Genomic DNA, 12,360 nt, shown 5'->3' on the forward strand with positions numbered 1-12,360 from the left:
GATGTTCACAGATATTTCACAAGACGGAGAATAACCCAGAAGGGGCTTACAATGTCTGCTAAAGAACAAATATGTGTTAAACTTTTGCACAAGAAAATCCATCTCCAGTTTATTAAAAGCTATGATGATTCATCTGTGCTAACTCAAAACAAGACTTTAAACTAGATGTTACCTGTAGGAGCTGCGACTGTGGAATACTGCCATTGGTCTGTTGACACCAAGCCACCATCTGTTCTGGGAAGAAGTTCTAAGGGAGAAGGAAAAAGGCCATCACTATCCAAACACCTTTGTATCATCATGCAATGAAGAATGCATGAATGTTCAAATCCTGGAGTACATTTTCAATTGTAAAATATATTGTCTATCAATTATCTGAAGGCACACACTGCCTTGAACACTTTTTAGAGAGCGCAGCACTCAGATGCATCTGACTGGATCACTTCACTAAGACATTTACGTTAAAATAAGGAGAAATAACAGTATGAAATTTGGTGCATAGTTCCTCTTCATTCACAGATCCACTGGTTGTCAAACCAATGTCAAAATGCTCACTAAAGAAAGGAATCTGTATAATTGTTTGAAACCTGCCTGGTCGTCTAGATAAATAAACATCGATCTCACTACCACAAAACAATGTTCGTTTAGCAAATAGGATGAGAAGCATTTGATGATGCAAGAAATGTTTAGGTGCTAAGCCAAGCAATTCAGTTTTGAAAACTTCTAAATTTCAGGTTTTATGCACATAAAGCTAGGTTTATAGATGGGTTTCTATGAAAAATTACCTACTAACAGAATATTTACCTTTGTTACTGTAAACCACTAAACTCCATATCACACTTGCCTACAGGACATCTCTGCCAAAAGGAGACACTCCCTGACCCATGTGATTCCCTGTCCATCCTCCCCTAGTACAGACACCCACCTCTTCTCAAAGGCCGTTGGCCATGCAGCAGAGAATGCCCAGGACCCAGGCCACAAGTACTGGTCATAGCACTTGCAGCTCTGCAACGTCACAATGCCTGCTGATGATCAGAAACCCCTATTACACCAAATACTCGCCACGGTAGGCATTTGGGGGGGACCAGTTATACATTACTCCCCCCTCAGCTGCACCATTTGGCATTAATATTAGGTATTTAACAGTTCTTTGTGCAAGACTTACTTTATCCAGATTAGTGGTTACCTCAGATTATGCTAGGGCTAAATACATATTGATGCCTACACTAACTGAAGCAGTCCACGTCATCAAATTAGACCCTTGTTTAAGCCATAAGAACACTGAATATCGAGCCCATTAAATGATGAAAATCAGCGGGGCTTGTGTAAACCAAATGACATTACCTTAAACTGAACAGCAGTACAGAGAGTACCTCTCCAACCATAGATCAAACGTGAGTCTTCCAAGTTCAGAAAGGAATATGCTACTTACCAGTATGCATCTGTTCTTGACATGTAGAGCTGCAGAGTCACACACTTAGGATAGTAGATCGCCATCTGGTGTTGGGCTCGGATGCTTGCAGGTTGTTGTGGTCTTCGGAAGAAGTCTTTGGTCACGAGATAGGTGACTCCTCCCTTGGACGACAGTGCGCATGGGCACCAACTCCATCGTTAGATTGTTTTTCGCCATGATGGAGTTTGTAGTAAAGAGAGAGATGTCCATGTGGGGTGTCTAAGTAAGACAATGCTGGAACAGATACAGGTCCCGGGGAGGTGGGTGGGCGTGGGTGACTATGCAGCTCTACATGCCAAGAACAGATGCATACTGGTAAGTAGCATATTCCGTTCGAGGCATATGAGCTGCAGATCACACACTTAGGATAGACTATATAGCAGTATCTCCCCTAGCGGTGGTCACCTGTATCGGTTGCAGCCGTTTGAAACAAAGTTAAGGACAGCCTGACCCACAGAAGCTTGTTGCTTTGCTTGTATATCAACACAATAGTGTTTGGTAAAGGTGTGTGTTGTAGACCATGTGGCTGCCTTACAAATATCTACGGGAATGTTTCCTAAGAATGCCATGGAACCCCCTATTTTGCGTGTGGAATGCGCTCTAGGGGGAACGGTTAGTGTGCGTTTAGCCTTGTGGTAGCATATTTGGATACATTCAACTATCCACCTAGCTATCCCAGATTTGGAAATGGAGTTGTCTTTATGTGGTGGAGAGAAAGCGACAAACAATTGTTTCGCGGAATGATTTGGTTCTGTCGATGTAGTAAAGAAGGGCTCTTTTAACGTCTAGGGTATGAAGAGCTCTTTCAGCTACCGAGTCTGGATTTGGGAAGAATACTGGTAACTCTATTGATTGGTTAAGATGGAACGGAGATATGACTTTTGGAAGGAATTTCAGATTTGTTCTAAGAACCACTTTGTTATGGTGTAATTGTAAGAATGGTTCTTGTATGGTTAAAGCCTGGATCTCACTCACCCTTCTGAGGGATGTGATAGCGATAAGGAAAGCCACTTTCCATGTGAGGAACTGTAGTTCGCGTTTATGCAGAGGTTCAAATGGGGGTCCCATGAGCCTTGTAAGAACAATGTTTAGATTCCACACTGGAGAGGGTGGTAATCTGGGAGGAATAATTCTTTAGTCCTTCCATGAAGGCTTTGATCGCAGGTACTCTAAAGAGTGACAAGTGTTGTCTATTTTGTAAGTAGGCTGCTAATGCTGCTAGGTGGAGACGTATGGATGAGTATGCCAAATTACATCTTTGCAAGTGCAGTAGGTAGCAAATGATGTCCTGGATGGATGCATCCAGTTGGTTTATGTGACTGTTAGTGCAGTAAATGGCAAATCTTTTCCATTTCGCAGCGTAGCAGGCTCTAGTGGTAGGTCTTCTGGCCTCTCTTATAATATTCATGCAGTCTGGTGGTAGGTTGAGATAACCGAACTCTAGGACTTCAGGAGCCAGATTGCCAGGTTCAGTTGACCTGGATCTGGGTGCCGGATTTCTCCATGGTTCTGGGTTAATAAGGACGGGGAGAGATGCAGTTTTTGGTGTGGCACTAGCGAGAATTCTAGTAGTGTTGGGAACCACGGTTGGCGTGCCCATGTGGGAGCTACTAAGATCAGTTTGAGAGACTGTTGCCTGAGCTTGCGTCCCACTAATGGAATGAGTGGGAGAGGCGGAAAAGTGTACGCCAATCTGCCTGACCAGTTAATCTCTATTGCATTGCCCTTTGACTCCGGGTGGAGAAACCTGGTGGCGAAGGTTGGGCATTTTGCGTTTGTGTGTGGCGAACAGATCTAGGTCTGGTTGGCCCCATTGTTGGAAAAAGGGTATTAGGACTTGGGGATGTAGTTCCCATTCGTGGATCTATTGAGTCTGTCGACTTACCAGATCGGCAATCTGATTGTGAACCCCTGGAAGGTGTTCTGCAAGTAGGTATATTTTCTGGGGAATGGCCCATCTCCAAATGTTCTGTGCGAGCTGGGACAGCTGGAGAATGTGTGCCCCCATGTTTCTGTATGTAATACATGGCTGTCATGTTGTCTGTCCGGATGAGGACAGTTTTGTTTTGGAGATGTAGTTGGAATGATTTTAGTGCTAGGAACACTGCTAGCAGTTCCAAGTAATTGATGGAGCATTTTTTGTTGGTCCATTTGCCCTGTATGGTGTGGCCGAGGAGATGGGCTCCCCATCCTGTTAGCGATGAGTTTGTTGTCAGCACTATCTGTGGAAGAGGCTCTAGGAACGGCCGTCCTTTGGAGAGATTTGTTATGTTCCACCATTTGAGAGAGCGATTGGTGCGGCTGTCCACCAACACCAGATCCGGAAGTTGTCCGTGAGCCTGGTTCCACTGACGTGCTAGACATTCTTGCAAAGGGCGCATTTGAAGTCTGGCATAAGGCACAATGAAGATGCAGGACGCCATCATGCCTATGAGTTGCATGAACACTCTTGCTGGAAGAGTGTTGGATTTGGAATTTTGTGATAAGAGCTTGTATATTGGCTATCCTGGCTGGATTGGGATATGCTAGGGCTGTGGAGGTGTTTATGGTGGCTCCTAGATACTGATGTATGTGAGCAGGTTGGGAGGGTAGTCGTGAGTTCCAGGCAGTAACCATACTGGATAATTTGTTGGACCCACTTATCTGAGGTGGTGGTGTATGTGATGGAGAGGGTATATGTAAGGGGGGTGTAGGCAGAGGGGGTGGGATAGGAGGCAGTATAGGAGAGGAAGGAGGGATAGGGGATGATGAAGAGTCCTTCCTGTTTACAGGGACTGGGGCAGGTGGTGTGTCCAGTTTCCGTTTTTTACATGGCACCGTGGTGACATATCCAGTCTTGGGGTGGATATAAATCTTTTTCTGCCTTGGGTCGATTGGATCTGGATGAAAAAGTCCTTGTTCTTCAGGAACATTGGTTCCAATTTTTTCGGTTCCGATTGAGGTTTTGGTTGATCGGTAACTTGTTTGGCTTTAGGAGGCGTATGAGAGTCCTTAGCCGGTGGTTTCGGTGCCGATGTGGTTTTCGGAGCCGAAGGTGCATCTGTGGGCTTGGGAACCTTCGGTGCCGGTGCGTCTAACGGCCTTGGTGTTTTCGGGGCCGACTGCTTCGGAGCCTATTTTGATGCCGAGTGGTCTTTTGTCTTCGGTGCCGATTGGACAATGTAATGTGGTTTGCTCGGACCCGAGCTACCGGAAGGCTTATGTTTCTTCGGAGCCGAGCCCGGAGGCGCGGCTTCTGAAGGATGTTTCCAGTCTCGACTGAGGCCAGCAGACGAAGTCTTGACCAATGCCTTTGGTGGGGTTGGGGCAGGGGCAGTAGTACTCACACGTTGCCCAGAAGTGATGGGGTAGTCTGCTTTGGAAATTATTTGTAGATCTTCGGAATCTTCTTCCAGGACATCGGGGCCTTCATCAAAGATGTCCTCTGGTTCCGGAGCTGGTCTCTGTGCCATGATGTGGCGTCGAGCCCTTCGATCCCGAATGGTCTTTTTGGATCTAAAGTATGCGCAGGCCGGACAGCTGGACTCGTCATGTTCCGGTGATAGGCACAGGTTGCAGACTTTGTGGTGGTCACGGTGTGGAAATTTTGCTCCACACTGGGGGCATTTTTTGAACGACGTCCTTTCCATGAGCCGTAGGCCTCACGCCGTGGATAGGCCCAGCGGCCCGCGTCGACGTCTGGAATTGAGCCGATGTAATCGATGTCGAGAATGAAGGTGCTTCGATGTTGTGTGAAGTTTTTCGCTTCGAAAAGCTTGGAATTGATATTTCCAACCGGAGCGGAAAAGTTGCATCCGAACCCAATGGCGGAAAAAAACAATCTAACAATGGAGTTGATGCCCATGCGCACTGTGGTCCAAGGGAGGAGTCACCTATCTCGTGACTAAAGACTTCTTCCGAAGACAACAACAACCTGCAAGCATCCAAGCCCAACACCGGATGGCGATCTACTATCCTAAGTGTGTGATCTGCAGCTCATATGCCTCGAACATACTTTTAACTCAGTTACATGAATTAGCATTCTTTGTCTTATTTATAGAGTTTATCCCATTTTTTAAGTTAAAACATACACCTCTATTGCATTTGTGATATTTACAAGAAACAGTGTAAACAAACATCAAGACATGTACATAGTACACAGACAAACGGTAGTGTTTGGAGACAAAATTAATACATAAGCAAATCAATAGGATACTAAACAATTGATACTGTGTTGAGACTAATACATAAACAAATCCACAAAGCTGGTCTGTCCTACTACATTGTTAAGGTATCGGAACCTGTCAATTCCAAATCCTCTGTGCTGTATACTTTCAAGGTCCTAGAGAGGTCAGAGTACACGTGTAGAACTCTATGTCCAAGCCCAATTAAAGCCAAGACTGTACATTTAGTGAGATAATTCCATATGGTTGCTCTTGGCCTCAGAAAGAAAATGCCGCCAACGCGTTTCAACCTTCATAAATCGGACCATAAGGTAGTTTGATTGAAGGTCTTCATCAGGGCGAAACAAACTCATGTAGGACACAGCACATTTCCAGATATTTGTGCCTTTCTCAACCGGCAGTGGCAGGGTTCTGGTAGTAGCATCAGGCTCCCTAGTCACGTGGATGTCACTCTTGGACTTCTTGTCGCTTAAACTATCATGGTGTCTTCATGCTTGCAGAGTTCACAATACGCTCTGGGGCTCCAAGCTTATCCAGGATCGCTTCTTCCATTTAAACTGAAGCACTGAATGATTGTGGCAAATGCATTTTTCCCATATTTTTCTTTTATCGGCAACTGCCAATAACCTATGTTAAAGCCATGGGTTAAGTGACAAAACACAAGATATAACAAGAAAAAGACTGAGGCAGATGGATGCATGCCACGCCAGGAAAAAATAATTTAGAGCACTTACACTGATACACATTCAGAGTTATTACTGGAGGGCAAATGTTGAATCTCAGTTTATCATCACAGTACACCCCAAGCAGCCTGAGGAAAAAATTGATTCGCAGACCGGATATAGCAATTAATTTACATCGGGAAACACCTCCAATAGTAGCAAGTCTCAGAGTTTGGCTAAATAAATTGCTAAAACACGTGCAAAGTATAATATATTATTAATTGCCATTGTTGGGGGGGATGAGCATCTTGCCTCACTAGAGACTTCGCTTCTCACGAGTCATGTCGCCTTCCCACACTCCATGGTAAAAGCATATTCAACTCTGAACGACTTTATGTATGTCATATGTGATAACTGGGCTATATAGGGCACATGGTGAAAAGAACGGTCTTTTTGCTTCAATCGACTTAGCAGTGCAGGCAAAAATGGTTCTTATTCCAGTGTTGGAGAACACTATATGGATCACATCTGTAGCCATCTGCATTGTGCAGTAAGTTTGTCACTTTTTAGGTTAAAGTCACCACCTCCTCGTATTAATCGTGATTGCACCTGCTGAGACATGCCAGCAAGTTGGAGGTAATCCAACTCAATGCAGCACCTGTGGCAAGTCGCCTTATAGCCTGAATTCCTTTACTCTATCATGTGATCAGTCACACCAGAGTGGGGAGTACTCTCTTCTTGGTGAAGAAGCACTGAAGCAATCTCTACAACACTTGTAATGTACAATGATCCTCATGCCACTTTGCAATTCCACAAAACATGTTGGATGGAGATCACTCTCCTCAATTTTTACATTTTGAACCCGCGATTTAAGTATACGATTGACATGTTCTCCCTTCTGGTGAGTAACTGAGCAATGAAAACATTCCTCTCTTATTTGCATTAATACCCTAAGAGTAGTCTTCTGCAGTTGAGGTATAGAACACAATCACCTCCTTTGGTGGAGGACGGTGTGACTGGATAAGAATTCTAGCCTTTGCCCTATGGAATTGCCTCAGACAATACTGATCCCAACATGTGTCCAGGTCGAGTGTCCTATAGGCAGACTGACTATGTTACAACTCAATCCTTGTAAACAAATGTGGGGCAAGCCACGGAGTATAATCTACTGCATGACCTTTCACACCCTTTAAATTGTTGTTGCCAGGACAAACACTGCTAAATTTAACAGGTTACTTGCATCTGTGAATAGAATAACTCATTCTGCCAACAGGGCCGCCTCAGAGCTAAAGTGTTTTCCAGATAGTCTGCAGTCATTGCTTAGCTCATCTTTGAGTGCACTTCAGAAATCTGTCCTATTGAGGTGATAAGTTTAAGGGTCTACTCTACAGCGCTGCCTCGTTGGCTACAGTGCAGTTATAGACTTGAAAATCCTCAGACCGCACCCACTCCCCAGCTTGTGGCTGTACCCCGATATGTGCAAAGACTACAGACTGAATGAACTGGAGGGTTGCCACACAATGGTTTTCAATGCATGTTTTTCCCCCCTGTTCTCAGCATATTTTTGTTGATTCAGTTGCCTGCTATTAAAGCTGGCATGGGCATAACTCCCGTGAATGGCTCTTATTATAGCGCTAACGTCTGGGGGCAATACCTCTATGCTTCCTCCACTTAAACAGTAGTGAACAGGCCTGAGAGTTCTTCCATGTCTAGCTCTGCAAATTCATCCCCATAGTCCTCTTTAAATTCTTCCTCAAGAAAGCACCAGCTAAACTAACCGGACATGGGAGGTAAAGTATTTTCTTAGTAACACAAACTTTTTACAGCAACTAATGTTCTTGCATGCACTATGCTTAGTTTTATAATCTCTAGTCAACACCTATGCTGGTCCTCGGCGACTATTACACTACGAGCAGTAAGAGCATTAATAATGTCAGTCTCTATGTGGCTGGAACCATCTTATGGCCCAAGCTCCTCTCTGAAGAAATGGCCATCATCAATGTGAAAGTCATCAGGGGGTTGCTGGCCCCCTTAATCCCAGTAAGTCTTGTGCTACTTTCGCACCACTCTACAGAAATACGGACACCGTTTCTTTTCTGCTTAAGCAATAATCTCATGGTGAAGCAAAAGTCTGCGTCCAACAGAATACATAACGTGCTACCACAGCTGCATTTCACAGATTATGCTGCACAGCGGTCAGTGGCATTTTATGAAGCACTCTCTGCACGAATATGCTGGTTAAATTTAGTATCCATAGGGGATCGAAGTCATTCCAAACACCAGTCTTACAGGATAGTATTAAAGGAGTTTAGTTTGACAGCTGTATAGGAAGAAACCAGTTCAATGAGTGGTTGACTAAATCTTATAACCTAAAAATAACTTTAATTAAAACAGTTTACCAAACGGCACTTTTGATTTTAGTTGTTTTGCGATCATTTTCAAATCAATAAAGGAACAGGCTCTATAGGGTTACAGGACATGGGGCAGCCAATGTGTACAGCTAACGGCCACTCACTGTGCCCGGTGTGTGCTGTAGAAGGCGGCAGACAATGCTTACCAGTTTGTGGACAAGAGGCAAAGTTTGCAGTTGCAAACCCAAAGAAACTCACTGAAGGACCTTTAAGGGAGGTTACATATGGTCGTTTAGATCGCACAATTTTTTTTCAAATATATTTCAGTTGAAGCTGCGCTATGATTATGATCCAAAAGTTATAAGCAAAACAGACATTAAGCTATGAAATCATAATGTCCCCCCACCACAACCACACATGAATGGCTTGTGAAGTTACTGGTGATGTCAGAACAGCATGCAACTAGCTGCCTATGTAGATTTTTTATTACACAATCTCCAACATCACACTTGTACTCATCGTTTGGGGGAAATACCCCTTTGCTTCCTCTACTTAAACTGTAGTGGACATGGTTTATCAATGTAAAACAAATTGATTGTCCTAAAAAGAGAAACGTGCCTACGCCCAACTCAAGACTATAGTCTTTGTGAGAACCTAATCGTATGGAAAACATGGAGACTACAGGTTCCTGCACAGGTTTGCTAGAAAACAGACAAACCAAACCGCCAAACCCAAAGAGAAGGCTGCTGCAAGTAATACAGATAGGTTTGCTAGATGTCTGTTGAATTTTCAACTAAAATATCCAAGGAACATCAGGGAGGACAACCTGGAGTGAAGGTCGATACATAATCACCCTCACTGATTACCAGACACCCCACTTTCCCTCCCACTAAAGGATTACCTACAGATCCAGCATAGAGACAAGCACACAATACAGCCAAAGTTCCTAGTATATGGTACTATCAGTACCCAGGGCTTGTAAATTAAATGCTACTAGTGGCCAGCAGCACTCATTGTGCCACCCACTGAAGTAGCCTTTCAAAACCTGCTTTGGCCTGCCACTGCAGCCTGTGGTGCAGTTTTAAACAGCCATTTCGACCTTGCAAAATTACCTTACGCCTGGCATAAACTTTCCTTTTTCATACTTATATGGCAACCCCCCAAGTTAGGCCCTAAATGCTCATGGGTGAGGGTGCACTGTATCTGAAAAGTAGAGCATTTGTGTTGAAGTTGTACATACCCTGGTAGTGAAAAACATCTTAAAATAGATTTTCACAATTGTAAGACCCTTCTCTGAAATTCACAAACACTGGGATAGCTTGTAACATTTAGTAAGCAATACACTCCATACTAGGGACTTAAATAAATTAATATCTTGTAGGAGTTGAGCTTTGTAAAGTTGGGTCTCTCTGGGTAAAAAGAACGTTCAACCCCTGGTTCTGGTGCTCAATAATGGAGTATAGGCAATGAGCTTTGGGACATTACACACCACACTGTTTCAATGAACTGGAATTTGAACAATGTTCATTTATTTTTAAATGTTTGCACATTTGAATTTGTGTTTTTAATTATGTGACCTAAATGGAAAATTATGTGTAGTCTACATGTATAGGATTTGTTGTTTGCCTTTCTAAATGCAAAAGTTTTGAATAATGTGTCACAGTTCTCAATAGTGATTAATCTATATGATCATGCAATTAAATTCTTGATCACAAGGATAAATCTGGCCAGGTAAATTATTTCAGGTCCGGTACTTATTTTTGTTTTCAAATTACCTGGCCTGTTTTTCAAGGACCCAGCCTCTTTAGCCATAATTTTTAGAAAGTTGGCATTTTCTTGCCCTAACCATTTGTGCCTTCTGCCAGTATCTTGGATACCATGACTGAACAGCTCCGATGTTGGGGTTTGTGTATTTCTTCCACAAAGTGACACCAAGGGTGCTTAGGTGTGGACAGGATGGGCCATCCAGACAGGATATCTGGAGAGGAGCTGGACCCAGCCCCACTGCACTTCAAATGGTTCGGTCTGGCACACAAATCTAACAGGCAGTCACACCAAGACAGTCTGGAGCCTTGACAGAAAGAGGGAAGAATTTTCCAGAACCAGATGTGGGTATAGGATAAGGATTTCTTCCCCCCCCCCCACCCCCACCACACACACAGGCTGGCACCAGGTATAAATACTGGACCTCTGGAGCCACTGATTAAAACACTTCTGGACCTGTGGAAGTTACAGAAGGACTGCTTTGCTGCCTTACAGTTTGAGAAGGAAGACTGTACCTGCTTACTTTCATCCCAGGCTATTCTGAGTGACTCCGAGGGTCAGTTAGCCAACTATCTGTGTGAGCTATGGAGATACAAGTGCCAGAATCCTCCCTGCAACTGCCCAGTTCACATGCCTGAGCCCTACTGGCCTTAGATGGAGTGAGTTCCATGATTAACCAAGAGGTACAGCCCCAGTTGCCACACACTTGACTGGCATCAGGGTGCACTTTTCCTGAAGTGAGTAGGTGAAATCTGAAAAAATTGGCTATTTGCAAATGGGCAAGGGCCCATTCTCCGAGACACTGCCACGTATGATTACTGGAAATGAGAAGCTCCAGTGAGACCTGCTCTTTGCGCTACAGCGACGAACAGCAACACAAGAATTGCAATTCACACTACAGTAAAGACAGAACACGTTGACCACCAATGCAAAGCTCTAGCAATGACCATCCAGTGTGCCAGACCGGCTCTTCGGACTACAGAGTTGAGCGTCTACAATGCCAGGCCGGCTGTCTGCGCTACAGACCACCATCCCAGATGCTCTCCCTGCCCACCGCAGCCCCTTCCACCATGAACAGAACTCATTGAGCCATACGCAAACAAGCTTTTCAGGGGGACTAAACTGGTCCATGTAGTCCGCACTCCATCGCGGTCAGCATGCACTTGTGACTTTCCACCCTGTCTATTGTGAGCAGATGACTGAGTGGCGCATTGAGCTTTTACACACTATTTTTAATAAAAACTTTAAAATTGAATATCGCCAGCTTGGATTGGATTTTTGTTCTGGTATTTTATTTTTTATAAACTGGTTTGAGATTTTTCTTGTGTTGCGTTTTCACTTTATTTCTGATTGTGTGCTGCATAAATACTTTACACATTGCCTCTGTGTTAGTCGTCATAGCTTTTGTGCCAAGCTAACGGATTGTTAAGCACAAGTTAATTTAGTTACTTTTGTGGTTCACTCCAACAAGGATTAGGGTTGTTGCCTGGGTGAGGCTTCCACCCCCCCTCAACCAATAACCCAATTTCTTACATTTGGTATCTGGGAGCCCTGCAACAAGTAATACAGCCTTCTGGCTCACATCCCCCCAAAAAACCACATACGATTCTCACCAACATTGCTGATCAATTGTTACATTCACAGAATATTCCAGTCTGTGATGCGGATTCATCAGTCCCTTCTTCCAATGGAATGCTGTAGCAAGCTTTGCCACACAAGAGATTTGCGATTTTAAATGCCAGACCTGAAATGCTTATACAGCTGGGCCTTTGCAGACACAACAGATGACTCCAGAATCTAGGGACATGAGGTAGCCCAACCTTTCCTTCAATGTCCAATTTTTGCCCAAAAATGCGAGATCTGTAGATATCTACAAATATGCAAGGAGTCTCCTTTACCACCACAGCCCCTCCAACAGTTATGACTCGCAGCAGAGTACGCATGATCTAATCACATATATAGTATCAACT

At 44.1% G+C, this 12,360-nt stretch overlaps 1 protein-coding gene across 7 annotated transcripts in view; it reads right to left on the reverse strand.

Moving 5' to 3' along the window:
* Positions 1–12,360, reverse strand: part of GRB10 (growth factor receptor bound protein 10) — a 642,351-nt gene that overhangs the window by 138,374 nt on the left and 491,617 nt on the right. For all 7 annotated transcript variants that reach the window (XM_085607304.1, XM_085607303.1, XM_085607300.1 and 4 more), the window contains one exon: positions 173–247. In XM_085607304.1, the coding sequence (XP_085463430.1) occupies positions 173–247 (75 nt within the window). The remainder of the gene's footprint in view (positions 1–172; positions 248–12,360) is intronic.

The sequence above is a fragment of the Triturus cristatus genome, chromosome 5_2, assembly GCF_964204655.1.
Source record: "Triturus cristatus chromosome 5_2, aTriCri1.1, whole genome shotgun sequence".
Lineage (NCBI taxonomy): Eukaryota > Metazoa > Chordata > Amphibia > Caudata > Salamandridae > Triturus > Triturus cristatus.